Source organism: Lentinula edodes (assembly GCF_021015755.1).
Source record: "Lentinula edodes strain Le(Bin) 0899 ss11 chromosome Unknown C8R40scaffold_3, whole genome shotgun sequence".
NCBI lineage: Eukaryota > Fungi > Basidiomycota > Agaricomycetes > Agaricales > Omphalotaceae > Lentinula > Lentinula edodes.
Genome location: NW_025764309.1, coordinates 1304429 through 1332048, shown reverse-complemented (window position 1 = coordinate 1332048; position 27620 = coordinate 1304429). Strand labels below are relative to the sequence as shown.

Genomic DNA, 27620 nt, shown 5'->3' with positions numbered 1-27620 from the left:
TGGATTGAGTCTCGAGGAGCCGGACGGTCCTGGCTGATAGAGAAATCCTGCATGACATCAACCAATGAGAAAAGAAGAAAATGAAATTTATTTCCAAATTCACCGATGCGGCAAATCACATCCGCACACATTCAGTAGACCGTCTGGGCACATTCGTATGTCCGACATCTGGATTCGTCCTAGCCTGATGATACACGAGTAAAACGGTCTGTCCAGTGTCGAGTAACTCAAGTTTGTTGTATCTCCAAGTACCGTCCAGACGTCGACTTGATCAAGGATTATTGTCATGACATTGGCAGGGCACACTTATTGAGGGGCTCTTGCAACACAGGCTGCAAACGATTTATTATTTGAGCCTGTGGTGCAGTCCGGTAGCTTCTTGCTCCTGTATACGCTTGTAATGTATACACACTGTGTATACATAAGCACCGTATGCACCCGAGGCCATCGCGGATCAAGCATCATGTCGTAGTTGACTGTCCGAAAAATCCGTTATTCAACTTATTGAGGCGGAGCTTAAGCATGCAGTATGTTGGTTGGGAGAAAGCTGAGACGGCGCCTAGACGACGCGTATGGGCTCGGAGAGTTATCGTGAGCAGGAGACACAGGTATGAGATACCAAACCCAAGCTCCGTCCATATTGAGCTCTAGTTTGACGGCGGTTTGAGTTACCGTGCGTGATAGATAATATGTTTTGTGGTATTTTTAGAGGCTGTGTGTGGACAAAGCAAAGAAGAATCATAGATTTACAGGTCCATTGATTTACAAGTCCACATGAAGCTATCGTTTTTCTGAGATCTGCAGCATCAATTAGTGCTTCAAAAGGAGTAGACCAGACTTACTTTCGAATTAGCGTACCTCTTCTAGAACTAGACAGGACATACGCATCAAAGACCCGGGATGTTAGGATTTCTTACAAGCCCAGAAGCCCCCTGTATAGAAAAATCTTGATAAAGATTGTTGTGTCTTTTAGTGGGCTTGGTCACCAAGAAGAAAGGTCGAGACAAGGTACGTAGAAATTCCTCTGCCTGAGAAATTCAGTCGGCCTTGCATCGGTCCGGCTGTCCGAGAAAAAGATTTGCAGGAGTGAAGTGAAAACATCATCGCTGCCTACTTTTACTGTTCAGCGCTCAGCGCTCAGCTTTACGAAGTAAGGCTACGTACAGAAAAATATTTTACAACTACAACTGGAGAAATATCATTCTACTAGCATACAAAGGTTTACGCTGTAATCATTGACCAATCATTTCGATAGATACATGCATGGGCGCCTTGGAAGCATTTAATGGGCCACAAAGCCTTGCGCAGACATGAGTTCAAAACGCACTTCATTGTTGAGAAATCGGTGCAGTGTTCGGACGATGGACCTCACGTTCGGAGGTCAGATCCCCTCCCCCTCCTTCACCCTCTGTACCATCCCCACCATCCATAGCGATATCGTCTTGCACTTTAGGACTCTCTTCCTGAGCTGGGTGAGGCGACGGCGATTCCGCCGAAGTACGGGATTTCCCTAAATTTCGCCTGGAGTCATAAGACAAATTTTCCTCCGGTTCGCGATGAACATTGTAGACACGGTCAAAAGCATGCAGATCGAATTCGCGCTGATGCACGGCCTGATTGGACTCGAGCATCGAGGGAGCTGTGATGGGACGTTCGTCTAGTGCGGGCTGTTGTCGGTACGGATAACCTTGTTGAGGGTATGGTTCGTGAATATAGTTTGACCTGCGTTCATACTGACGAGGGCTGACAGGACGTTGACCTTGGCCTCGTCCATCAGATACGACTGGTACGAATGAATCAGATAGGTTTCGCTCCAAAGAGATATAGCGCACAAGTAGCATTCCTAAAGTTGACATCGTACCGTTGAGATTGGTACTCCCGGTTGTCATCTATAGCGCAGAACAGTAAGATGAATCCATATGTCCTGATGCACGAACGACACACTATAAGCACCACTATGATTATTCGCAAGGTTTCCAGAACCGCTGAAATCGTTGCCGTACGAGTTATCAAAGTTACTCCGAGTCGAATAGTCGCTCCGGATAGTTTTGTAAACGTTTCCAGCAGTATGTGAGAATTCACCACCGTATATGTCAAAGTTGTGAGCACCTGCGAAAAAGGCTCCACTGATAGTAGTCGTGGCAGCAGGTCGTGGTGGTCGGACATTGTCCGGTTTCGTTTGGTATCCAGCAGAATATGGACGGTAAGGGTTGTTCGACTTGGGAGGGGAAATAGAGGGTTGATTCGAATCAGACGACATCGCGGAGGGCTCGAGACCTGGAAGACGAAGGTAAAGAAGCTCGATATATACGCAACAGCTCTACAACTGTAAATCACGAGTACAAAGCTTTACAAGGCATTGGAAGGCAGTGCAATACGTGTTGAATGCAAAGAAAGAAAACATTCCTTTCCAAAGACAAAAGTATAGTAGATTTGGAAGAAGATAATGAAACTTTTTGAATGCCGGCGACCACTGAACGCCAGTTTGCACAGGAACTAAAGTTATACGTGCGTTGATAATTTATCGAGACTGACAATGAGATCGGAAAACACGAAAGCCTCAAGGAAGGATGAATACTTGAAGCTGTTGAGGAAGGATAGACATGATGAACATTGGAATGGTATACACAGCTTGAACATCGCACAGGACCTGAGATCGGTGATGCAACTTTCTCAATATTCCTGTAAATATTGGTTCGAGCGCATAGCATGAATTTAGTTTAGACTGAGACGAGTAAAGTAAATGAGATACCCACGAGAGTTACATAATGTATCCTCGAACCGGTTCGAGCCGGAGCGGAGTCACGTGGTCGGAGCAACGTACGCGTTCCGAGTTTGGTCCGCGACTCTATTGAAGTTTACCCTTTCCTTATCGTTACCCCGCTGAACATTCGACACTGCTGACTTCCAGCTTCTTTCTGAACTACCTCTTGGCACACTTAGAGGTTTGCCGTACTTAAACCCGAAATTTCCAGACCTACAAGGATCAGGCACATCTGCGGCACAGAAAGGAATATTGGACTAGTCACAGCCAAAATATACATTGGGGACATTAATGCTGCTACGGAAACCAACTCATGCCGGGGGATCGCCTACACCGTCATCCGCACGCCTTTTTTCTGAACTCGACGGCTTTTCTTCTGTACCATCACCTTCGATATCTCCACCTCCAGTCCCAGTCAGCCCGCAGAGCAAGACTCACGCATTCTTTTCCTCGCCATTTTCTACTACCCCGCCCAGTCCTTTATTACCACCAAGAAAAGTACCGGTCGATGAAAGAAACGGATCTGCCTCCAATGTCAATCGATACCCTGAAAGGTTGATTGCTACTATCTCTATCTGTAATGAAATTGACCAGTAATCCCAGAGCGACACCTCCAAGATCTCTTACAGCCGACTTTTTCTCTACCAGTCCTTCTCTTGCTGCTGCTCCTCCAAAGTCATCCCCCGCACCCAGGCGAAAGTTTCTTAATCTGCAGCTGAACGGGGAGGAAGTTCGACACATGACTCCCGTTACATTGGCAGGAGCTTTTGCATCTACACCCACACCTACAGAAAGCCGAGATCAATTTGATTTCATAGGAGATAAACCCTCATTCAACTCAGAGACCCGTAGCCATTCGTCTTCATGGTCTGAACATCTGAACGAGCCAACACCAAAACCTCCCCCAAAATCGCCTTCGCTTGTACACTATCATGGACGAGGCCCAAACGGATCTTCATTCGATGTTCAGCAACTTCCATCTTTCGTCATTCCCACTTTGGGTGCAGAACCTGACGCAGAGGTTCTTTCCACGTCCCCTTCATTTTCGCACCTTCCTTCATTAGGCTTGACGGCAGCACAAGGGTTATCAGCTTATCCATCTCGACCCACGTCATCACATTCCCTTCATTCTGCTGTATCGCAAGTCTCGCAAGAACTAAACACCAGTATGACGCATTCTCTAGGCGAACCGGATCTCGGCGAAGGTATTTTTTACCCAGCAGGAGAGGAGGAGCTTGCCTCGGGGATGATTATTCGGTCATTTCTACCTTCCCAAAGTGAATCAAAGAAACTTTCTGGTGTGATGCAGCCTTTATCTGTATCCACTGCATCATCGAATTCATCTGCATACTCCAAAAACATGGCTTCTGTTCCCGTAACGTTACGGCTCAGCCGTGCCTTAGGCCAGGGAACATTCTCTTCCGTCTGGTTGGCCGAAGATTTGTCTCCTACCTCGCTTCTGTTGAGATCAAGGAAAAGCTTGAAGAATCTTAAAAGAAAGAGTACGATGGATCTGAAGGCGAACTTGGACTATGGTGGTACCAGTAGAAGCAATCAACCTGCAGACCCCCTGTGGGAGAAAACAAACGCACAAACGGAAAACTTCAATCTTCATTGGGCTCTACCTCGAGTCTCATGAGGCGCCTGCGAGGAGGAGTCAGTGGAACCCGACCTGGAGGGGCCTCTGCGTCATCTAGTCAAGGTAGCACTGACGATGCTATACATGTCTCTATAGCCATGGGTAGACAAGGGACTCTGATGCCTTCTCCTGCACCGCCGTCGACGTCCACAGTTCCTTCTCCGAATACCGCAACTAATAGTCTTTCACTTGATTTGCCCCCTGCGCTTATTCCTGGCCACCCAAGCTATTCAATGTCTCCACCTCTAGTGTCATCATCGCGACTAGGGCTAGGTCTCCCGTTCGAACAAGATCGTATCTCCTCCGCGTCTTCCGCACGCAGCGTGTATCTCGAGTTCCAAGATGAACACATCGGGTTGAAGTCGCCTGATTTATACAGCGATAGACTGTCTATCATCGGTCTAGATGTTCCTCATCATGATTATCAGAACAACTCTGTGTCCCGCGCTTCCAGTGTATCGTGGAAGTCGTCTGTCTCGTCCGATGAAGGGCAGGACGGGGGCGCAGAGGATGGTTCGGTTTGTCGGTCCAGCTCGACTCGTTCGAATTTGAGCACGCGGAGCTATCAGAATGGGGGTCGCCATGGCTTAGCGTCGCGCCGGAGTTCTACGAAGTCGTCTGTGAGACGCGACCGGTCGAGATTAAGGTCTAGGTTGGTTGCTGTCAAGTTGACATCGAGGGGTGTCATCGAGGAACGAGAGAGAGTACCTGGTCAGGTGTTGAGCCGTCAAGAGAAAATGGAAGAAGAGGAAAGAGCAAGGGAAAGAGATCGAACCAGGGTTAGTTTTGTTAGAGAGGTTGAGGTTATGAAGGTGAGATCCTCGAAATCCTGCAGATTTAATTCCTTGGTATGCTAATCATTACATCTGTAGCATATCTCTCACCCGAACATAACGCCGTTACTATCGCACCTTACGACTCGCACACATCACGTCCTTGTGCTTCCATACCTTCCTGGAGGTGATCTTTTGGGGTTAGTCAACGATGAAACTACCTGGAATAACCTCGGTAAGTGAGAATAAAATATCCATTGAGGGCATTTGGGGCTTACGGAAAATAGGTGAAAATACATTGCGAAGAATATTTTCGGAGCTTTGTAAGGCCGTAGGATGGTTACATGGTGTCGGTCTAGTTCATAGAGATATTAAATTAGAAAGTGAGTACCTACCGAAGCACAGTACGTGGCAGAACTAACTTTTGTATTCAAGATATTTTATTAACCGTATCATTGAGTCCTCAGCCATTAGATACACCCGGATCGGGGTCAACAATGAACGGGGTAATGCTGACAGAAGGAAATACGACTGCCTCACCCACAAATTACTCGTTCTCTGCCTCCTCGCAGTCAACACCATCATCACCAACATCTGACTTTCACAGTTCGTCAGTGCCTCCATCTTCCGCAACAAAACTTCCCACGCCTCCTCAACCGCTCATCAAATTGACTGATTTCGGCTTATCAAGGTTCATCGATCCCGCCAATCCCTTACTAACTACACGTTGTGGGAGCGAGGCATATGCTGCTCCAGAGCTTGTAGTTAGCGGTGGTCGAGCCGGTGTAGCGAGCAGCACCAAATCACCTTGGTTCATGGAGGACGAGGCTGCTGGGTATGCACACGAGACTGACTCTGAGAGCGAAAATGCAGGCGGGTACGACGCCCGCGAAACCGATGCCTGGGCGTGTGGTGTTGTCCTATATGCACTTGTTGCAAGGAGGCTTCCATTTGGGGAAGGACCCGGGGAGACTTTGGGTGCAGGACAGATCACCGGTGAAGGTGGGCTTATCAGAGGGTTCAGTCCGATGGAAAGGAGACAGTGGTTGATGAAGATCGCGAGAGGCGAATGGCATTGGCCAGGGATGGAGATGAACTCGAAAGCTATGATGAGTTCTGAACTTCATGGTTCTGACCTTGTTCGTAGTGTCGGTGCAAAGCGTGCTGTTGCAAAATTGCTGGTGAGAGATCCTAGTCGACGAGCAAGGATCAAGGACTTCTGGAATGATGAATGGGTCCAAAATTTTCCCGTCGACGGAAGGGATAGTATTGATGGATTACCATCGGATTCGGATTTCTACTCACCCTATATCCCCGACGTTCCCAGCATCCCCAGTCTGCATGAATTTACGAATGTATCATCACAATTTTCTTCTGGCCATCCAAATCTATATTCAACAAGTTTGTCAGGCCTTCCTCCTCAGTTCGGAAGGCCTTCTGTTTCCGATAACGTCTTTGCCAGTACTCACGAAGATGATGATGATGAATTTGACAACGACCGCAGGGAGAATCAAGAGGTCGAAGTCAATGGTGATGATGATCCAGGGAGCGCAACCGCAGATGAAGATGACGAGCTTGAGGAAGAAGAAGATGGAGAGGGTTGGTTGGTGGACAAGGACAGCATCAACCACATTGCAAGATCTGAAGTGCCTAGATGATGAATCTAAATCAGTGTCGATGGTTTCAGAGGCGCGCATTCGACTGAACCCAAGCCATTTATATCCCAGCCGATATCAGGCAACAAGCGATCTCGAGGCTCATGCTAATACTACTCTGTGACTGCGCGGATTGCCCAAGACGATCGCCCAGATCAATATTCTTATCGTCAACTGTTTACCCAATCGCTCCCGTTTTCCATCCACATCCTATATCTATTCGTAAATCTATTTAGTTGTTTTTTGTGTAACCTTCTCTTTAGCTGTTCATACCACCTACAGGTATCCTCTAGTATATAGCACCATATACTATGTATGTATCACTCTGTCAGTCCTTTCATGTATCCGCATAGACCAATTTTTATCTACCCAGAACGAAGCAATAATCAAGTTTGATCAGTGACAGCAGCGCCTAATTTAATACTAACTTGATAAAAGCGACTCCGGTATTCTGCTCGTGTTCAACCGTCGTTCATCGACAGAGTGGGCCTGGAGTGGACGCACACCGCATATTTCCTGGCCAAGTAGCATGCTGACTCTTGAAAATACTGTGGACAATGTCCAAAGCGTCAAGTGGCTCCAGAGCAACTCAAACAGTATTTACCGTAATTTGTCCCAGGTGAGAGCTTTCTGTATTCGAAAATGTTCAGTAACATGTATCCTCAGTCCATTGAACTTTCATAGGAGTTTCGTCGATTTTGAGATCGATAGCCCACTTATCTTGAAGGATTTTCCTATCTGGTTCAGTCTCTCACAGCCTTGTACAAGTTCTTCCAATGATGTTTGAGCTTCAAAGAATGTCAGCGTGATTCGCGTGCCAGTGGCACTGTCAAGACAACGTTTTCTTTTTTCCCTTTGTTCTTCAGAAGAAAGACCATGTTAAAAGCCTGGAACTACTCGTTCTTTATTCTTTGCCCTCGTCCTGGCTGGGCGTCTGCATTCTTTTCCCCTCCTCTTCATGTCTGTTCCTGCGTTCGACAATTTCAGCAGAGCGAGGGCGTCGCGTTATTCCTACAACTCCCCGCCTTCGAAACCATGCGCAGGGTTTGATTACAATGGGCATGAGTGCTGCCAGCTCGCGTCTGGAGATGGATTTTGCTTCTCTCATAAGGGCCAGAAGTCCTGGAGCATAGCTGGCTCAGTATCTCTGGAAGAAAGGCGCCGACACGCAAATGGGGGACGTTGCAACGGAGTGGCTGCCAGCACGGGCAACCTTTGCAATCGGAAAATCTGGGGTTTCACCTTTTGCCACTCGCATAGGGATCAGCAACCTCCTGCTAAATTCTTCGAAGATGTCTTCGATTATTTCGCTACGCCTAATCGAGGCTCGGAACTCGCCACAAGAAGTGCTACCGTGAAGGAGAATATGATGGCTTTCTGTCTAGTGAAAGAAGAATGGTCGCAGAATGGGCGCAATGCCCGAAGGCGAGCGGAAGAGGAAGCCGAAAAGAGAAGGAATGCCGCAGAGGAAGCTCAGCGTGCATGGCAACGACAGCAGGAACAGGAGGCCGCAGAAAGGAGGAAGAAGGCCGAAGAGGAGAAGAAGAAAGCGCATGCATTTGCAGAGAAGCTTCGTCAAGAGTACGCACGACAAAAAGCAGCTGAAGAAGAGCGCCAACGAAAATACGAACGAAATAGGGAGGAACAAAAGAGAAAGGAGGAGGAAAAGCAAAGAGAAGCGGAGGAGTTAGCCAAGGCTAAGCGGATGAAAGATACAAAGGACAAGCAGGATATCGTCACTCGTTACCGTCGTTCGTGCATCGAGTTCGACAAAGTCAGTCGATTCTCAGACATGCGTCGTGCATCCTTTACTACAATTCCCTGGCCGGTGCTTCGTACCCAAGACGCCATTACACCTAGTGAAATCAGTTGGGAGTTCGTCGAGAAATTCTTCCACTTTGTGAAGGATTTTTTGGGTCCTGCGGTACATCGATCCCTACTCGAAGATGCGAGAAAGCGCTACCACCCTAATCGATGGGCTGCCAAGAACGTTGTCAACTCTGTGGTTTCAAAGGTGGAACGAGAGCAGCTCGAAAGTGCTGGCAATACCGTATCCCAAGCGATCAACTCCATCTTCAGTACTTCCTTCCTCTGAAGTCTACGCCTGCTATCGAGGACTTCTTTTTTCATTACTCGTCTTCATGCCACCTTGTGTTCTGTCTTCACATCCCCGTTTGAATTCTTCGAATCATTGCACTCGCCGACGACTGAGGCCATTAGTGATTGGTGATACATCGACGCACGTCCAACCTGTTACGCGGTAATGCGGAGGTGCTCACTCAGAACGACAACTCGAGTATGGTGTTGCGATATGATGGTCTTTAGATCTACGATCAGAGTTATGCCGCATGTGCTATGAGTCAACATGGACAATATGCGAACAAATCCTCTTCGCTGTTTATCCACCTTCCTGAACACCGTCTCTTCTGTCATTAACCCGAATCCTTGCCCCTTCTTTATGTAAATTTCCTTTTGCTTTATATCCTCGTGTTCGGCAGGCTCACCATGGAAGCTGCATCGAGAGCAAGTTGTTAAACTGGTAAACGACTTTTTATTTTCAAAAATGTTTGAGCTCATGAAATTCCGTATCCATATTGCAGAGAGATCGAGGAGAAATGTATTTGTAACATTATATGCGAGCAACAGTACGTCTCATTCCAAGAGTTTGCGCAAACGGACATTAAAATAACAGTGATGTTTTTTCTTTCTAGATTGTTCAAGTTACTTTTGGGTTGGAGTCGGAATTAATCCATTCACCTCACATTCATTTTATGCCTTGGAACCGTACATGTTTGAACTGTGTACAACTGTGATCTCGTCTTATCCTTTCTATTCATTGTATTTTTCCCCACAAGCAGCGTCCTCAGATTCGGTGAAGCGCAGCTTACTACAATGTGCAGTAAATAATGCGGAGGACGTTCAGCTAGCCCGGCACCCGAGCGAAGGGGTATACCTCTGTGAAGGCGTTTGTATCCCGTCAATTCACTCGCCCTCGGAACTGACCTAGAGAATGAAAAAAAAATCGGTTCGAATTATCAAAATTCATGAAGAATTCTCTTTCCGTTTTCTGTTGAGCGTTCTTTCGGGGCAGGTCGGCTTGTCTCGGTCTCCAGAGCTCCAAATCCCAGGTATCGTTCCGACTGTAAAGCGGGCTTTACGCTTACATACGCACTTCAACTGAAGCAAGCACTCACTGTATCACACGTCTGTCGTAGCCTACTGGTCCCGCGATGTAAAAAATGGTTGTAAAAAGAGCTTGCATCATTAATCGACGAAGCTAAGAATGTAGCACGAACATCTGACTTTGGTCAGAAGAGCAAGCCTTCGTGAATCTGTACACTTTCGAAAGATCTGGAAGACTACTAAGGAATGTTGGACACTTGTTTGGAACACAGAAGGAATAAATCCGCGAGGAATCTCCTAATTGACCCAGTCTTTTATTGGCAGAGAGTTCAGAAGCAAGGCTGTGAATCATCTTTGTCCCCCAACCGGTATCATCATGAAGCTTTCCGTCTTCGTCCCTATCCTTACAGCAGCCACTACTTTGGCTGATCAGCTCCGTTTTGACACCACCTATGACAACGCCAACCAATCTCTTAGCACCGTAGCATGCTCAGACGGTGTAAACGGTCTCCTTACAAAAGGTTTTACAACCTTCGGCTCTTTACCTACTTTCCCCAACATTGGAGGTGCAAGCGCTGTCACAGGATTTAACTCGCCCAACTGTGGGTCATGCTGGAACGTTACTTTTACCAACTCTACGACAGGGGACTCGACTACCTTGAGCATTCTGGCGATTGATGTGGGCAGCGGATTCGTTGTTTCGCAGGAGGCGATGGACAACTTGACGAATGACAATGCAGTTGCATTGGGTGTTGTGAATGTTGATTCGGTTCAAGTAAATGCATCGGTATGCGGGCTCTGAATCGCAGAGCTAGGTAAGAGTGCCGAAGACAACTTGGTGGGAGTTCACTTACGATGCTTGTAGTTCACGATTGAAGAACATTCATTCGGACGCGGAGATTTAAATGATCGTATTTCGGACCAGTTGGTCACATATGTAAATATAGCAAGATGAGTAGGGTGCATTCGTTTGGCAGGAGGGTCTATCCAGATTATCTAGGTCCAGTCAATGCTTTCGGTTCAACATAATCATAATTTGAACCCCAAACTACGCATGCAAGCTAGATGGTTCTGTACGAGTTCTTGGCAGTTTTCGTCTGCGTCAGGCCCGTATTTGAGAAAGCAATCATCCCTAGCTGACTTAGTTTGAGGGCATGCGCAGCACCTGTATGATATACAAGAGAGGTCAAAGGTAGATGTAAAGCTAAGAAGAGTGCATACGACTTGAGTCCTTCGGGATTTAACGGGTTCATTTTGGGGTTGGTAGGGTCATACTTAACTTCGGATACAGGTTCTTGGGGTGAAGACCATAAAGAGGATATCTGCAATGTACCGATTAAACGCGAGTTAAGGGCACAGGCGATAGACGTACTACCTTCTGGAACATGGTGGTGTGAGCAAGCAAGGTACGGCCTCGGACTTTGTCATGAGGTGACAGAAGGTGACCTAAGGTGACTTCCCAGATGTGACTGGTTGTGACTGCACGAATCCTCGCAATCATCAATGCCGGCAGAACAGGGCAGAATGTAGACAGAATGGTCGACGGAAGCATACTAATAGTAACAGTTTTGCAGGGGCTCTGGCTTTGTCTCACCACTTTCAATGAATCGCCATGTTCTCTACCACAATATTCTTCTTTGCTGTGATATTCTTCTCTGCGTCGAGCGTTCACTCCCAGACTTGCGAGAATTTCGGTCAGCTCAATGGCACCAGCTGTGAATGTCCGACAGGAACTGGTGGTTCGACTTGCTCAGAATTAGCTTGTGGGGGAAACATCTTTGAAGGCTCGCAAAGACCTTTAACATCAACCTCATCTGGAGGATTTGCCAACCTCACTTCATCTGGATGCTCTTGTCAAAGCGGATGGACTGGAACAGGCTGCAACGTTTGCCAGACTGCTTCGGCCTGCCAGAGCGCGGCGAATTCATTGGAAAGTTCAGATTCGTCCTTGACCGGCGACGATGATGGACAGAATAACACCCTCGTTTGCAATACTTCTCCAAAAGTTTGGGCATCTAGCCAAATGAGCTGTAGTGTTGATGTGAGTAATTCATTGATTCTCAATCGATCCTTTATTGACATATTCACAATGTAGAACCCCACACTGCAAGCATTATATCCACTGTCCTCGACGCTCAATATCATCCGTACTCTCAATCCTTCTCTTAGTCCTTTGCCCAACGTCACATCATTCGGATCTGCGGGATCTTTATACGCTCAACTTTTCTACGAAGGCGAAGAACAATTCTATTGCAAATCCGATTCATGTGACCAGGACAGCAATAATTGGAGCTGCCAGGACCTTGAATGTATCTGTCGACCGAATACAACATTTTGTGGAGGTGTTCCCGCTACAAATCTCACTGGGGCTATCAATACCCTGACTGGGACACTAAACATAGACTGTGGCGATGTAGACAATTCTACTCAGCAGGCAACCTGCAGTTTTAAACAAGCAACAATAGATAGTCTTTTTGGCTCCTCCGGATTGGTACTAAATGGCTGCTCGTTCGGCGAATGTCTTCGACAGAGCGTACTCGACAGTAATGGGACCACATCCACTGCCTCATCTACGTCTAGCCAAGCCTCCCTTAGTGGAGGCGTCATCGCTGGATTAGCAGTCGTAGGAGGACTCTTACTGACTGCAGCTGTGTTCTTGTTATTGGGTTATTTCTCTCAAAGACGAGCACGAAAGTCTGGCTATAATCAATTCGGATCCGGGAACGTCACTGTCGAGTGGTCGAACATCAGTTATATTGTGCAAAACGTGCAAAACTCGACTAGGACTTTGTGGAGGAAGCGCAAGTCGTCATCAGAATACAATGATGATAAGGTCATACTTGATTCCATTAGTGGACGTGTTCTGCCTGGACAAATGATGGCCATTCTTGGTCCTAGTGGTGAGTGACTTATCCGTTCAAACTTATCCAAACTCATTTTAGGTAGGCGCCGGAAAAACAACCCTTGTTGAAATTCTCGCTGGAAAACACAAATCCGGGTCTGTCCTTGGTCAGGTTTCCTTCCCATCTGTCTCTCAGTCCAGCCCTCGCATCGGCTTTGTTCCTCAGCAAGACGTTCTGCCTTCAACATTAACGGTCCATGAGGCCCTTCTTTTCGCAGCTCGATTGCGTCTCCCGGAGAACATTCCAGATGCTGAAAAACATGCCAGGGTAGACTCGATTCTTCAAAAACTTGGTATTGAAGGTTTGAAGAATGTGAGGATTGGTGACAATACGAACGGACGAGCTCGAGGTATTAGTGGAGGCGAGATGAGAAGAGTTAGTATCGGGCTGGAGCTCATCGCTAGTCCAGATATTTTGATTCTGGATGAACCTACATCTGGTAAACGCTTCCTGCCCATCCTTTCTCACACACAAATGACGTTTCTCTGTAACAGGTTTGGATTCGGTTTCAGCTGCTCGAGTAGCCAATGTGTTGCATGCAATTGCTCATGATTCATCATCGCCGACCGCCGTGATTGCCTCCATCCATCAACCTAGGTATGTCATCTCTTCTCCTTCCACGGTCACCTTTCACTCAAAGTCTTTCTCTCAGCTCACAACTTTACCAAACATTTGATACTATCCTTGTTCTTTCTCACGGACGCTCGTTGTATCTCGGTCCTGGATCTTTCGCTCCAGTAGATCATCTCACTCGCACTGGCTTAACTCAGCCTTATCAACAAGGTTATAATGTAGCGGACTATTTATTGGAAGTGGCCAGTGATCCACCTCTAGCGTTACTTCAATCCCCAAAACATGCTATACCTGCCTCCGGGAGTGATCAGGTAGAACTATCCAATAATATGTCGATGGAGAAGGTTGAGGATGAGAATAGTACTAGTATTGATTTCAGAGTTAACAATCGTAGTAAAGTTGCGATCAGGGAAGGTGCTATGCTTGGGTTCGGAAAATCAAAGTATGCGACGACGTTCTTGACGCAGTTGGAGTATCTTTCGGGAAGGGAATGGAAAATCTTGCGAAGGTGAATCCATTGTTTCTCCAACCTCCTAACATTTTCTAACGCACTTGTAGGGACAAAACACTGTTCTTCACCCATGTTGCTGTTGCTGCCGTGCTTGGAGTATTTTGTGGTACGTGTCAAACCTATTTTCAAACATAGTCTAATTACAAGGATCCGGAAATCAGGCGGTTTATACTTCAATATCGACACTACCATCGCCGGTTTTCAGTCTCGGGTTGGTTGCTTGTTCTTCCTTGTAAGTTCTAACATACATTCTGGAAATTATAATATTCATCTTTTCTAGGGAGCTTTGATAGCGTTTTCGTCCTTGAGCGCGCTATATAATATTGTCGAAATCAGACCATTGTTTCTTCGCGAAAGATCTGCGTTCTACTACAGGTCAGTACTACATGGATTCTGCAAAGCGATGAAGTTGACGGTTAGAACGATAGTCCGACTGCTTGGCTGTTATCGCGATTTTTTTTCGACGTGGTTCCGTTACGGATCGTACCTACCATCATCGTGTCCACGATGTACGTATCTTGTCCTAACCTCATTTGTTGATTTTTTAACTCACACAGGTCTACAGAACGTACTGGATGGCAGGTCTCGCACCCGACGCTGCCCATTTTTTCAAGTTTCTTTTCATCCTCGTGTTGTATACACTTGCATTGACACTTTTCGTCAGTATATGTCACCTCGCTCTATCTTTTACTTGGAACTCAATTCTGACTCACAGAATTTCCTCCTTGGAACTTTATTCCGAAATGGTGGCATCGCCATACTACTTTCTGCCTTGACTGCCCTCTATCAAATGACCTACGCCGGGTTTTTCGTTCACCTCAACTCGATACCTCCCGTCCTTCGTTGGCTACAGTGGCTTTGTCCACTCAAATATTGCTTGGAGGCTCTGTCTGTGAACGAAGTAGGCTCAGGGCTTATGATTCAGGATTCATTGCAGGGTGTACCTGTCGACGTGTCGGCGAGTCTGATCATGAATCTTGTATGTTGAAATGTGTTCTCTTGCCGTGAAACCATCACACTGAATCTGCCCATGATAGTTGTTTGGATTCGGTCAAAATAATTACTACAGAGATGTTCTTGTTCTGTTTGCGTTCATTGCCGGGTTTGGGTTGTCTGTGATTGGTGTTGTTTGGACCAAGGTTCGCGAGCGACGTTAGTGGGTGGTAACATGGCATACAGAGTGCTATGCAATATGGTATTTATTCTCTATATGTAAATGCTCTCAGTTCCGCAGAAAAGAGCTTTAAAACACTAGCCGATACGGAGTCTCACACCTTCACAAACTCTTCAAAACAATCCCATCTGGTACTTCTATACACACATTCTTATCTTGCTGCTATTCTGTTTTGATCTACAGTATCTGACGACAGGTGAATTGATTAGAAGTACTTGGTCACAATTTTTTTCCAGCCTTATTCCACAATCCAAGCAAGGTGAAGAGATTGCTGTTTGCCATCTGTTTCCTCTGAGATGACCACTTCTTGGTTTGCTCGTTTGAGTATTCCACCTAACATCGCATACGGATTTAGGATCGTTGCATAGCGAATCAGTTTGTTTGTCTTTCGGGGCGTACTATGTACATAGAGGGTTAGATCAAGAATGTAGCATGCAAATCAAATATGATAATACGTACTAGATATAACTCTCCTTGACCGTCTTTCCTCCACATGGGTCGAGTGCTGAAGCAGTCAACCGCCGCATCGCCACCTGAACATCCCTGGCGACCGCCATACAAACCGGGTAGCTTGCCCCCCATCAAAAGCTTGCGGGAAAAATACACTATACTCCAGGGTGACGATCTTCGCATCCTTCAATTCCAATGGAGCGGCGTAGAATTCAGCTCCTCCTTGAGGTTTTTTTGCGCCGGGTCAATTGAGTTTTTGGGAGACAAGATTTGCAAAGCCGACCGTTGCATTGGTCCAGACGGTCGAAGAATCGTTGTTCGAGCTGTGATCACTGGAGACTTCGAAAGTGACAACTTCGGCGGGTGCAGAAGAGTTACTGAACTCTGTACTTGAGTTCGCGGAGAGATTGTTTACGATGAGGTCTTGTGAGCCACCAGCGAAATTGGTTATGTTCAATGCTGAAAGATCGGTCATTTGCGCAGGTGCCGTCCAGTTTGTCGGCTTTGAAGGGGAAGGAACGACAGTGACAGTGACAATGTCTACGGTGGTGGTCGCTGGAAGGGCAATATTTGGTGTTACCGTATCAGTAACGACAACTTCGACAGTAGATGTAGAAGTAGAGATTAGCAGCACAGTGACAATCACTGTAACGAATTTCGTAACTGTTGAAGTCGTTTCTGGTGGGAGTGCAAGAATCTTCCCATCTATAATTTCGACAGTTGGATCAGGGTATGTTGTAGAACTTGTCGGCGTCGGAGAAAACATAGTATTTTGTACAGTCTCCGTTGTGAAGATCGTGGCGGTTTCATAGACAGTTTCAGCGGACAGATTAGATATAGGATAAGAACTGATAATCGGAGCAGAAAGAGAAGGAGGACATGAGATTACAATAAAAACGCCCAGCGTTGCGAGGAAGAGCGAGGTCATCAAGACCGTGGCGGTAGGAAAGCAGGCACGGGTGTAGAAATGTGCGCACGGACCGGTCAAAGCTGCATCTACGAACTCTCGATGAGTTCAATGTCGTCTTCCTGATCTACCGTGCATGCCTTTCGACTTTGCTTTTTATGAATCCAAAGCGAAGACATGAAGGCTTAGATCAAATTCATCATGACTTGACAATTTTACGCAGGTCAACCTGTAGCTGTGAAAAAGGTGTAATAGTAAACAATCCACATCGGTCATCATTGGGCAGCTTTACTCAGGCCACCCATATATAGGAAGGCGTGATAATTGATTCACATCAGTCAAAGAGTCTGAGGAGGTTATATGAGTTCACTACGGTTCTACAGTATGTAAGTATTTTGAGTTTAGTAGTAGTAGGTAGTAGTAGTACACAGTTAAAAGCGAAAAAAAAAGTTAAACACATAAAGATAGGACAACATAATATTGCGGGTTTGTATATGATACACCCACTTCGTGCAGTGTGTATCCATCCGCAAAAGGAAATATGAAGCATTAAAAGTTAATACCAAAAGTCTATAGTGCCCTCGATGAGAGAGAAGATCCCAAGGATGTGTGAACTACGAAAAGGTGTCACCTTCAACGCTTCAGTTGCTTCTGGTGGCCGCGACTGTGTACGGCTGGAGTTCGTGGTAGAACCTGCAGCGGAAGAGCGCGCATCCAAATCAGTATGAATACTCCCGGCCGAGAATGGACGACCGACAGCGTTAGAGAGCTTTAGAAAGAGAGAGGCTCCTCTGGTCTCTCTTTGACTTGAGAAGGGTATCCCAGGCGCAGGAGAGTGTTTCCCATGGAGAAATGTATTGACAGGAGAATTATCGGTAGAACGTAGGAGAGCCTTGGATGTGTTCCCAGCTTGCATTGGTCGGAATGCTAGGCGAAGAAGGGTGTCCAACCTCGACTGTAACAGGTGAAAATATGGACCTGATCTCTCCTAAGAAGCTAGGTCGAGGGGGATCTAAAGAGGACGATGGAGGATGAGAAAAGGACGTCGGGATAGTCTGTGAGGATTTAGACCTAAACTGCAAAAACGTAAGAAATAGCGACAGGAGTCTCTTCCACTATGGTCTCGTTTGACGTTCTTCTCTTATCCGTTTTGTGCCTCGAGGCAGATCTAGTCCTAAGACCATTGAAAAATCTTCTCGTTGGACGACGAGTTGGTATGGGCGACGTGGAATACGACGATGGTAAAGCAGGCGGCTTCGCTGCGCTTGTAAAGCCATTACATAAGCAAATTCCCCGATGCATCGCAGCGCGCTATTCAATCTCTCCCTAAACCTATACTTCCTAACTTTTCATTAACTTTCAGACCCCAAGTTGTGCAGTGCTTCACCACAAGTTCAGCAACGTGCCCAGGCACAAACAATAGTGGTGTTCAGGTGTTTCCGCCTCCGGAAACCGACGGACTCCTCAGGGTTGCGTTTCTGGCTAAACCAAGGCTAAACTACAGCGCTCAACTACTCATGAAGAAGACTAATACGAAATACGAAAGAACGGAAAAATCGGGGAATTTCTAACCGCAAAACGACCTTCATGCTCGTTCATGTTCATGTTTACAAGTTTACAAGATGATATTCATCTGTGTCGTGGATCCAATATATCGATGAAGATTGTGCCCCAATAATCCCAATCGAAAAAACAGTATAAAGGAATGTATCCCACTTCCGGAAATCGCAACTTCGACTTTCTTATCGTGATTCCATGGCTGAACAGAAGGCTCTACAATTGGAGAAAGCTAAAGGCTCATTCGTGATATCCACTGTACCTATCTTGAAACCTGGTCCCGGACAGCTCTCCGTCAAAGTCATTACTGCTGCTCTAAACCCCGCCGACTGGAAACTCCAGACATTGGGTGTTTTTATACAAAAATACCCTGCCGTCCTCGGTACAGATATTGCAGGCGATGTTGAAGACGTCGGGGAAGGTGTTGAAGGCTTCTCTAAAGGCGACAAGGTGTATGTTCCAAAGACCTCGTCCTATCTGAATCTTTGGAAGCCGATATACATCCTAGATTTGGCCAGGGCTTTTTAGTGAATGAGATGGGCGGCTTTCAGCAATACATTCTGATTCCTGCTGATATCGTTGGAAAGGTCATTTGATTCTTCCTGTGGCTCGCGGTAATTGAGCTCAATAAATACATTGCTTAGATTCCTTCCAACATCGACTATGCTCAGGCTGCTACCATTCCTTTGGGATTCACCTCTGCCGCTGTTGGTCTCTTGCGCGAACAACCAGGAGGAGCAGGTCTGAACCCCAACTTTGACCTCAAAGTCAATCTTTCCGGACAATCTGCGATTGTGGTAGGTGGAAGCACATCGGTCGGTCAATATGGTACGTGATTTCGTCGTATGTTTCCTGAAACAACGCGTTTCCTTATCACTGATTCCGTTCGCAGCCATTCAATTACTGAAATTACTTGGCTACAGCACTATCATCGCATACGCCTCTGCTCGTCACACCGACTACTTGAAATCAATCGGTGCTACGCATGTCATTGACCGTGCAGAGGTACCTGCTGATAGTTTGGCTGATGCCGCGAAGAAGATTGCAAACGTACCTATCAAGATAGCTTTTAACGCAGTCGGTGATAAGGATTCCCGAGCAGCTTGCATCGATGCTATCGTCGAAGGTGGACAGGTAGCTGATGTGAACCCTCAGTCTAAGGATGTAGACCCTGGGAATGGGAAGAGAATTTTCCCCATTTTTGGGGGTTCGCACCATCCCCCTCACAGAGACTTCAATCGCATTTTATGGAAGACCCTTCCAAAGCTTGTTCAAGAAGGAAAGATTGTGGTGGGTGGAGAATTGTTGTTACTTTCCTCATAGTGACTCGCATTTCTTGTAGCCTAACCGGGTGGAGAAGCTTCCCAACGGCCTTGCAGGAATCGATGAGGGTTTGCAGAGACTGAAAGCTGGCAAAGTTAGCGGTGTAAAATTGGTTGCATTCCCTCAGGAAACGGCGCAAGATATTTGAAAGAGCCTTTCTTTGATTTTCAATGTACATATATACTTGAAGTCGTTCGGATTCGGAAGCGGTTGAAGATCACAGCGAAAGAGGGTTTCGGACTACTGCCGGGCCTTAAGGGGACCTGCGCTCATTCGTTTTCTGCTTGTTTGTTGAGCTTTGTTGAGCATGTGTCCAAGTTATTACGATTTGGTGTTACGTGGACCAGTGTGGGCCCTGCGGAAGTCTTGGGCATCAGTCAAAGACTGAGAGATAAAGCTTGCGCAAGAAAGGCGACATTGGTTGCTACATACTATCACACTGGAGAAATTGAAAAAATGCCGACTGTTACTGTACGGTCGTCGGTGCGCGCCCAAAGTTTAGTCATGTTCGATCAGATATGATAAGGACTGCGATTAAGTTTTACTAGTCACACTCCAGCTGCTGATTCGAGTCTATTCAAGTTCCTACTGAAAGTTATGTCTCAACAAAAGGCCCTGATACTGGAGAAAGCCAAAGGCAAATTCATTGTGTCCGCAGTACCTATATTAAACCCTGGTCCTGGACAGCTCTCCATCAAAGTCATTGCTACTGCTTTAAACCCGGTCGATTGGAAAATCCAGGCTTGGGACTTTATTGTACAGAAATATCCAGCCATTCTTGGTATAGATATTGCAGGCGATGTAGAAGAGGTTGGTGACGGTGTTCAAGGCTTCTCTAAAGGCGACAAAGTGTACGTTCGTAGTCCTCGCCTAGGCTTCCCTTTTGAAGCTCATATAAATCGTAGATTTTGCCAGGGCTATTTTTCAAATGAGATGGCTAGCTTTCAGCAATATACATTAATTCCTGCAGACATAGTTGGCAAGGTCATTTGATCCTTCTTATACCCCACGATCTTCCAGCTTGAAAACAAAACACATTTCCTAGATTCCTTCCAACATCAGCTACGCTCAAGCTGCAACCATTCCCCTAGCACTCACCACTGCCGCGGTTGGTCTCCTACACGCAAAACCCGAAGGAGGAGGTCTGAACCCCACCTTTGATCCCAAGATTAACTTTTCCGGACAATCTGCAATTGTTGTCGGTGGAGGGACATCAGTCGGTCAATATGGTGTGCGATTTTGACTCATGTTTCCTCAAAATAAAGTGTTTCCTTATGCTTGCTCTTACCCACAGCCATTCAACTCCTGAAGCTGCTCGGTTATAGCACGATCATCGTGTATGCCTCTGCTCGTCACACCAACATCCTGACAGCAATCGGTGCAACGCATGTCATTGACCGTGCAAAGGTGCCTGTCAGTAGTTTGGCGGAGGTTGCGAAGGATATTGTGAACGTGCCCATCACAATAGCTTTTAATGCAGTCGGGAATAAGGATTCTCGAATGGCTTGCATCGATGCTATTGTGGAAGGTGGCCAGATAGCTGATGTGGACCCTGAGGCCAAGAATGATGCCCCAGAGAATGAGAAGAGAGTGTTTCCCATTATTGGGAGTTCGCACGTTCACAAAGAATTTGGTCGTATCCTATGGAAAAACCTTCCAAACCTACTTCAAGAAGGAAAGATTGTGGTGTGTTAAAGAAACATTGCTGCTTTTCATCAATCTGATATATGTTTGCACTACTTGTAGCCCAATCAGGTGGAGGAACTTCCCAATGGCCTTGCAGGAATTGACGAAGGTTTGCAGAAATTGAAAGCAGACAAAGTTAGCGGTGTGAAATTGGTTGCCTTCCCTCAGGAAACAGTGTAAGATATTCGAAGAAACCTCTTTTTGTAATTTTTGGTGTACATGAAATCATTCAAATACGGAATCGGTTCGCGATAGCGAAGGAACTCTTTGGGGCTTGGTGAGCTTTCTTTTTTATTAAGTTCTTTAACGAGCAGGTGGTGCTAGACGGGCCAGCGTAGGACCTAGGTGGGCCCTGGGTAGCCTTAAGTCTTGGGTAGGTTTGAGGCATCAGTGCACTTCCATTCCTTTGCCGAAACCTCCCCTTAAGTTAGGGTTACTCCAGATTACTTCGAATAACGACAGAAGTATAATGCGCAAGAAAGGCGACATTGTTTGGGCTAACAAACACCGTATATAGGGTAGAGGGAAATCGAAACTTTCGTTAGATTATGTGTCATCAAAAGGCCCTCATACTGGAGAAGGCGAGGGGGTCATTCGTGGTGTCTGCAGCGCAGCCTATCTTAAAGCCAGGTCCTGGACAACTTTCTGTCAAGGTCATTGCTGTTGCTTTGAACCCGGTTGATTGGAAAGTTCAGGCATGGGATTTCTTCATAAAGGAATACCCAGCGATCCTTGGTCTAGATATTGCAGGGGATGTAGAAGAAATTGGTGAGGGTGTCGAAGGCTTCTCTAGAGGCGATAAGGTGTATGTTCATAAAATCTCACCTCCCCTGAACTTTCGAAGGCTGATATACACACTAGATTCTGCCAGGGCTTTCTTGGTAATGATATGGCTGGCTTTCAGCAATACACATTAATTCCTGCTGACATCGTTGGAAAGGTCTGTCTATTCAGTGCCCATGACCCGGAATAACTCCATAGAACAGACTGCATTACTACATTAGATCCCATCCAACATTGATTATGCTCAGGCGGCCACTATCCCTGGTGCATTCACCACAGCTGCGATAAGTCTTTTCAAGGCCCAACCTGAAGGGGCAGGTCTTAACCCCACCTTTGACCTCGATATCAAATTCGCTGGACGTTCAGCTGTCATAGTTGGAGGAAGCACGTCAGTCGGTCAATACGGTATGCAAAATTTGACTCGAAATTCAATTTATCTTCGTTTAGAAGACTAATGCTATTGGAAGTCATACAGTTATTCAAACTGCTGGGCTACAGTACAATCATTGCATACGCCTCTGCTCGCCACACTGACTATCTAAAATCAATCGGCGCAACACATGTTATTGACCGTGGAGAGGTACCTGTCAGTAACTTGGCCGAGGCCGCAAAGAAGATTGCAAATGCACCCATTGAAATTGCTTACAATGCAGTTGGGGACAAGGATTTTCGAGCAGCTTGCATCGATGCTATCATCGAAGGTGGGCAGGTACCTGATGTGAACCCACAAGCCAAGAATGAAGACCCAGAAAATGGCAAAAGAGTGTTCACTATCTTTGGGAGTCCGCACCATCCCCCTCACAGAGAATTCTGCCGTATCCTTTGGAAAACTCTTCCAAACTTGGTACAAAAAGGAGCTATAGTTGTGAGCAAAATCTCATTTCATCTGTGCTATTATCAAGCTAATTTGCGATAGCCCAACCGGGTGGAGAAACTTCCCAATGGTCTCGCTGGAATCGACCAAGGGTTGCAGAAGCTGAAAGTGAATGAAGTCAGCGGTGTAAAGCTGATTGCATTCCCCCAAGAGACGGCTTGAATTAGCGTATTGGTGGGTATTAGTTCGTCTACGGTACTTACAATATAGTATGTGAGTCATCTGTCAATGGATGAATAAGATACAGACGGTCCACTGTGTTGCTGCAGTGAGGGGCCAAACGAAAGCTTGCTGGCCAGTAATGCAGTCGGGTACATGCCCTTTAATTATATATGTTGGTACGTAGGCAGTATTCGCTGATAACTGTCTGATTTATTGTTGTTAGTATCCAAAGGGAAACTGCTCGACAAGTCGTCTGTGGCAGAGGCGGGAGCTCTGATTGTTGCTCCTCTTATTCCAATAAATAGTACGAGCAAAGTTTCTTACGTGAAAGAAATTCAAATTGTAACGTCTTGGATGCACCAGCCCTTGGAAGAGAGCTGGGGCTGCAGTTTCGGTACGGAACAGAGTGAGAAAATTATTGAGTAGGCGCTCAGAACCTCGGGCACTTTACAAACACTGTTTTCAGTGCTCATGCAACCGTTCCGTCAACTCTAGAGTGTGTTCCCAAACAATTTCTACAGTTTCTTCTTCTGCAGGCTTGTATTGCATTAATTTTCCTTTTGGGTTGTAGGAGTGGAATCCGGGAGGAGACTCCAACAAAGCAGCAAAGTGGATGTCACCGGAAACCTAAGAATTGAATCAAAAGGTAAATCACAATTCCATTGGCATCTCAGATTAAAGCAGCTCACCTCTGGCGTCACAGATATGAATGAAAATATAGGATACACAAGATAATAGGGGATTTTCCAATACCATGTCGACGGCGTAAGCATCGGGGAACGAACAAAACCAGGGAATGCATGGTTGAACGACATGTTGGGTTCCTCCTTTGCGAATTTCTGTTCCAAGAGATTTATCTTGTCCAAGATATGGTCATAGGTTAAGAGATTCACCTGAAATGCGACGTGTGTATAGGTCGTGAGTGCAGCCGTCATTTTCCCAAACGTATGATTCTTCCTCAAATCCAGATTATCTTATTCGCACCTGCCGCAAGGATCGAATACACCTTAGCACCCCGCTCAGACTTTTGCATAAGAGGTATCAAGTCATGGATAAACGTCCAACGAGAGTAATAGCTCAAAGCCATTTTATCATCTAGACCTTCGCTTGTTTCATTCCTCCCAGCGAAAATGAGTATGCCAGAAGATAGAACAAGGTAGTCAATTCGTTGAAGGCGTCGTGCAAGTTCTGAAGTTGTGTTATGGACGTTCGTTATCAGGGATACATCACATGGGATGAATTCGTGAATAGCATTGGTGTCGGCTTTAGGAAACGAAGCAATGAGTTCTGCTGCTGCAATTTTGTTGCGGCCAATGATAACGATGTGAGCATTGCCGTTCGTATGGCGAGCAAACGCTTGGGCCATGGCGCGCCCTATGCCAGATGTTCCACCAACAAACACACCGGTAATCATGGTTATGGCTTTCAGGTTTGGTGGCAATGACCAGAGGATGTTTATTGCTTCTCGGAATCGGCAGACAGATAGGTACAACGTGCTGCGCACTATCCCACGCCGGTCAAAGCTGTTCTTCCCATCCCTAAATGTGCACCGACTCAAACTTCAGAGCTAAAATTGGAAACGAGCGCCTCCCTTACTATGATGGTAAGACAACGATCGTCGCTTTTTTATAAGGCCCACGAAGCAACCCCGGGACGATCATATAGCAAGTATGATCTATAAATTACTGTAAACAAATCTTTCAACTTGAACGTCCATCTTCCTCCATTTACGAGTTCTATAGGTGACACGCTCCTGAATATTAGGCAAGTTACAATAACAAATACAACACAGCCCAAGAATTGGCCAGAAGTCAATAATTATCAATAACAAAAGTCGGCGTTTCCATAACCTCAAAGTCCAGCTATCGTTTTGCCCTGATCCCAGTGATACATGCAAAGTAGTTCATAGTCATACAGACTCGTACTTCTTGTCGGGAGTACTGTCAATGGTCCAGTTTCCGCCGCGGGATATATCAAAGGTGTCCATCTCCGTGTGGACCGACACTGCCATACCGGTTGCAAGAGTCCTGCTGCGATTCTAAAGGCGAATTATTAAGCATCTGAGCTCACAGTGGCTGAGGGAGGGTATTAATGTTTACCGTAACGGGGCCACTAGTGCCCGAAACTTCAACGGAGGTTTGCATGGTGCGCAGAGAAGCTCGCGAATTCATGCTGAACGGGGCCGATGGATTAATGTAGTTCGCAATAATGCCAGATGTTGTTCTCTCACTTTGCTAATAATGTGTTGGAGAACACTATGAAAGAAACAAGACTTCAGATTTGCTGCATCAGAAATATCTAATGACAATCGTACCTTTCGGAAGTACCATGAAGAGCGCGAGCCAGGCGACTATGAAGGCGAAGCCCGTCAATTTCGGTACCCTTCAGGTGAGCTTTAAGAGGTACGCACAATTCTCTTTGGCGGTAAGGTACTATGCCAGGTGAAAAATAGTAAGCATAGAATTACAGGTATCGTCTGAGACGCTACTTACTGATATCACCAATATAATACCAAGCATGCTGCAAAGATGGAGGCGTTCAGGCAATGCTTTACCCGCGATCGCAATATATAATAGATACCTTGTCACAACGCCCGTTTCTAAATGAAAAACATTGATAAATTACCAAAGGAAAGCATACGGCCGAATATACTCACCGATAGTCCAGCGGATTAATCGGTCGACGACCAAGACCGTGCTCTTGTAGGCGTTATCTCGTTGTCGGTACAAGAAGAACACCAACGACGATGAGATTGTGAGGTCTGCAGCCACACGCAGCCAGAGTGTAGTCAAAAGCAGCCATTCCCACTTCTCGAGATAGAGACCCAAGCTAATTTGGGCAACCTTTATTGCCTCAGCACTCAACGTTGTAACAGCAAGTAGTTGGGCAAACATCAAGAAAGTGCTGAAAATCGGAATAAGGTAGGGCTTCTTCGAAAAGCGGAAAATCCGGTAAGTGAAATATGCTTGAACTGTAAGTGATGGGTAAAATTCAGCACCGCATAAAACTAGAGCGGAAGAGAAGAGCTCGCCTAGGATGGTTGTTATCCCGTGTAAGACTACGGCTATACCTAATGTGACGGGGGCGACCAGGAGCGCTTTGGGGTCCCCATAGTTGGCTACAGTGTAGAAGTAGATAGCATGAAAGATGCACATCGTATGTCCGAGCTCGATGAGCCTAAAGATGAACAGTGAGCTAGCACTTCCTTGAGAATGACGTTGGAATATAAGTACCACATGCCATCAACCTAGTATCCGATACGATCCCATGAGCTACTAATCGTGAAGAGCACCAGCAGAGAGACGTACTAAACCGAGTTGAAGCCAGAGCGAATCTTTGGGGAAGTTCTTGTGATAGACATAGACTTGGGTAGTGACGACACCAAACAACACCCCGGATATCAAGATACCTATCTCGAGAACACCTAGATAAATAGCAATGTAAGAACATACCCTGTCGATACTCAAAACGAGAACATATTTTACCCAGCGTCGAGTTCAAGGAAGACATCTGAGCCTGTTTAACAAAAAGGAAGGGAAGGATTGAAAACGATAATCGCTTTGTGCTTTCTTCTGTTAAATAAAGCTAGTGCCGGAGCTCATCAAAACTGGTCATATTCATAGAAGGGGATAACCAGGGGATAACCACATGTCAGCGGGTTTCGCAGAGAACTTGATTGATGCTAACAAAGTTCTTAGAGGACCTTGAAATTATCGTGATCATCACAGAAACAATGAATCAAATGCATTGAACAAACTTAAAACTGCCGCTGGGTGTTTTGATAGACTTCCACGGTATGTTGATCGCGATGAATCGTCGCAAGAGATATCAGTTAACGGGCAAACACATTATCTTCAAATAAATGCGGTGTATCGGTAGCCTGGACCATAGGCTTCAACTGTTCATACGGTGCGGTGATCCTCTTCACGTTTCCTTCCTTATTGAGGACGGAATGAAGCCAGCAAGAAAACCGAGGAAATAAACACATTCAGGAAAATGGAGTCAAATTTCAAGTGCTATCAAAAATTCGTGTGGAAATAGAAAGCCCATCAGCTATCATTGACAGCCTACCAGCAAACACTCGCAGAGGCCCAAAGGGAGCCTACCATATTATATTTGCCCGTAGATTGTGAATCTCCTCCTGAATAGAGTCACGATGATCATCAAAGAGAGAAGAGGTCGCATCGTTCATGTGAATCTGCTATCGGTTGTGGAAGTCGAAAGTGCGTAATTATCTTCCGACTATCGAAAGCGCTTGCTAAAGACGTTCAAAACGAGTTTGTTGGTAGGGATGGGATATGCGCATATGGCGCTATGTACATGTATTTTTGTTCGGGAACTCGTTCCTTGACAAGCTGTACACATTGAAAACTCGTTTCAATTGATTGGTCTTGATTGAAACGAGAATTCCTTACCTATTACCCGCGGTTTATACATAAAGGATACTAGAGGATACTGCGATAGTTCTCTAAACTGTACGCCGACCAACGAATGCCTCTGACTGAATAGTAGAGCAAGTACTGTGGCCTGGCTGGGAGTCAAGTCGCTATACCCTGCTCATTCACTAGTCCTCCCGAATCCCCTTGAAGTAACTTAGTAAGGTATTTGAAAAGTCCACAAAACCTCCCAGGCCCTTTCTTACAGGAACGATCCGACCGATGAAACCACAGGTGTTCCTTGAAAATTTCACCATTGACCCATTCATTTTGTTCGTTCCTCTTTGAACGCATAATGAGCTCGCCAAAAATGTATCTCTTTTTTTG

At 46.1% G+C, this 27620-nt stretch overlaps 13 protein-coding genes across 13 annotated transcripts; 7 read left to right on the top strand and 6 right to left on the bottom strand.

Annotated features, from left to right (window-relative positions):
* Positions 1-1024: 1024 nt before the first annotated feature.
* C8R40DRAFT_1084076 (uncharacterized protein) lies at positions 1025-2749 on the bottom strand. The gene is made up of 4 exons (XM_046227289.1): positions 2651-2749; positions 1945-2584; positions 1833-1889; positions 1025-1783 (listed from the first exon to the last, which is right to left on the bottom strand). Exons 2-4 carry the CDS (start codon positions 2258-2260, stop codon positions 1329-1331), a joined length of 828 nt encoding a protein of 275 aa, XP_046091116.1. The 5' UTR covers positions 2261-2584; positions 2651-2749; the 3' UTR covers positions 1025-1328.
* A 306-nt stretch (positions 2750-3055) lies between these two features.
* Positions 3056-6834, top strand: C8R40DRAFT_1166228 (uncharacterized protein; the record flags this gene model as incomplete). The annotated part of the gene is made up of 6 exons (XM_046230820.1): positions 3056-3318; positions 3368-4336; positions 4396-5215; positions 5276-5411; positions 5464-5559; positions 5612-6834. 6 exons carry the CDS (start codon positions 3056-3058, stop codon positions 6832-6834), a joined length of 3507 nt encoding a protein of 1168 aa, XP_046091115.1.
* A 529-nt stretch (positions 6835-7363) lies between these two features.
* On the top strand, positions 7364-9209 carry C8R40DRAFT_459376 (uncharacterized protein). The gene is made up of 2 exons (XM_046235131.1): positions 7364-7450; positions 7516-9209. The coding sequence occupies exon 2, from the start codon at positions 7790-7792 to the stop codon at positions 8924-8926; it is 1137 nt and encodes a 378-aa protein (XP_046091114.1). The 5' UTR covers positions 7364-7450; positions 7516-7789; the 3' UTR covers positions 8927-9209.
* Positions 9210-10084: 875 nt separating this feature from the next.
* On the top strand, positions 10085-10911 carry C8R40DRAFT_458714 (snodprot1). Its single transcript, XM_046235130.1, has 2 exons — positions 10085-10769; positions 10820-10911. Exon 1 carries the CDS (start codon positions 10331-10333, stop codon positions 10754-10756), a length of 426 nt encoding a protein of 141 aa, XP_046091113.1. The 5' UTR covers positions 10085-10330; the 3' UTR covers positions 10757-10769; positions 10820-10911.
* A 72-nt stretch (positions 10912-10983) lies between these two features.
* On the bottom strand, positions 10984-11341 carry C8R40DRAFT_1158566 (cytochrome C oxidase copper chaperone-domain-containing protein; the record flags this gene model as incomplete). The annotated part of the gene is made up of 3 exons (XM_046229759.1): positions 10984-11119; positions 11176-11276; positions 11327-11341. The coding sequence occupies 3 exons, from the start codon at positions 11339-11341 to the stop codon at positions 10984-10986; spliced, it is 252 nt and encodes an 83-aa protein (XP_046091112.1).
* A 225-nt stretch (positions 11342-11566) lies between these two features.
* C8R40DRAFT_1158565 (uncharacterized protein) lies at positions 11567-15098 on the top strand (the record flags this gene model as incomplete). The annotated part of the gene is made up of 12 exons (XM_046229758.1): positions 11567-11995; positions 12050-12854; positions 12901-13296; positions 13352-13454; positions 13510-13938; positions 13989-14047; positions 14103-14173; positions 14222-14316; positions 14370-14450; positions 14507-14600; positions 14657-14920; positions 14979-15098. 12 exons carry the CDS (start codon positions 11567-11569, stop codon positions 15096-15098), a joined length of 2946 nt encoding a protein of 981 aa, XP_046091111.1.
* C8R40DRAFT_1202087 (uncharacterized protein) lies at positions 15028-15803 on the bottom strand. Its single transcript, XM_046233128.1, has 2 exons — positions 15575-15803; positions 15028-15513 (listed from the first exon to the last, which is right to left on the bottom strand). Exons 1-2 carry the CDS (start codon positions 15746-15748, stop codon positions 15253-15255), a joined length of 435 nt encoding a protein of 144 aa, XP_046091110.1. The 5' UTR covers positions 15749-15803; the 3' UTR covers positions 15028-15252.
* On the bottom strand, positions 15445-16803 carry C8R40DRAFT_1202083 (uncharacterized protein). The gene is made up of 2 exons (XM_046233127.1): positions 15575-16803; positions 15445-15513 (listed from the first exon to the last, which is right to left on the bottom strand). The coding sequence occupies exon 1, from the start codon at positions 16491-16493 to the stop codon at positions 15810-15812; it is 684 nt and encodes a 227-aa protein (XP_046091109.1). The 5' UTR covers positions 16494-16803; the 3' UTR covers positions 15445-15513; positions 15575-15809.
* Positions 16804-18089: 1286 nt separating this feature from the next.
* C8R40DRAFT_1270562 (chaperonin 10-like protein) lies at positions 18090-19846 on the top strand. Its single transcript, XM_046234039.1, has 5 exons — positions 18090-18481; positions 18538-18616; positions 18674-18857; positions 18922-19319; positions 19372-19846. The coding sequence occupies exons 1-5, from the start codon at positions 18228-18230 to the stop codon at positions 19498-19500; spliced, it is 1044 nt and encodes a 347-aa protein (XP_046091108.1). The 5' UTR covers positions 18090-18227; the 3' UTR covers positions 19501-19846.
* A 25-nt stretch (positions 19847-19871) lies between these two features.
* Positions 19872-21406, top strand: C8R40DRAFT_458304 (GroES-like protein). The gene is made up of 6 exons (XM_046235128.1): positions 19872-20203; positions 20258-20336; positions 20398-20581; positions 20647-21038; positions 21099-21315; positions 21377-21406. Exons 1-5 carry the CDS (start codon positions 19950-19952, stop codon positions 21216-21218), a joined length of 1029 nt encoding a protein of 342 aa, XP_046091107.1. The 5' UTR covers positions 19872-19949; the 3' UTR covers positions 21219-21315; positions 21377-21406.
* A 74-nt stretch (positions 21407-21480) lies between these two features.
* C8R40DRAFT_458686 (GroES-like protein) lies at positions 21481-22967 on the top strand. Its single transcript, XM_046235129.1, has 5 exons — positions 21481-21843; positions 21900-21978; positions 22043-22226; positions 22289-22686; positions 22738-22967. Exons 1-5 carry the CDS (start codon positions 21587-21589, stop codon positions 22855-22857), a joined length of 1038 nt encoding a protein of 345 aa, XP_046091106.1. The 5' UTR covers positions 21481-21586; the 3' UTR covers positions 22858-22967.
* A 352-nt stretch (positions 22968-23319) lies between these two features.
* On the bottom strand, positions 23320-24271 carry C8R40DRAFT_1166220 (uncharacterized protein; the record flags this gene model as incomplete). Its single annotated transcript, XM_046230819.1, has 3 exons — positions 23320-23484; positions 23547-23750; positions 23864-24271. 3 exons carry the CDS (start codon positions 24269-24271, stop codon positions 23320-23322), a joined length of 777 nt encoding a protein of 258 aa, XP_046091105.1.
* A 247-nt stretch (positions 24272-24518) lies between these two features.
* On the bottom strand, positions 24519-26528 carry C8R40DRAFT_458282 (uncharacterized protein). The gene is made up of 12 exons (XM_046235127.1): positions 26343-26528; positions 26166-26281; positions 26091-26104; positions 25889-26034; positions 25514-25828; positions 25438-25456; positions 25350-25377; positions 25268-25289; positions 25172-25207; positions 25088-25112; positions 24957-25029; positions 24519-24895 (listed from the first exon to the last, which is right to left on the bottom strand). Exons 1-12 carry the CDS (start codon positions 26365-26367, stop codon positions 24767-24769), a joined length of 948 nt encoding a protein of 315 aa, XP_046091104.1. The 5' UTR covers positions 26368-26528; the 3' UTR covers positions 24519-24766.
* Between the last annotated feature and the right edge of the window lie 1092 nt (positions 26529-27620).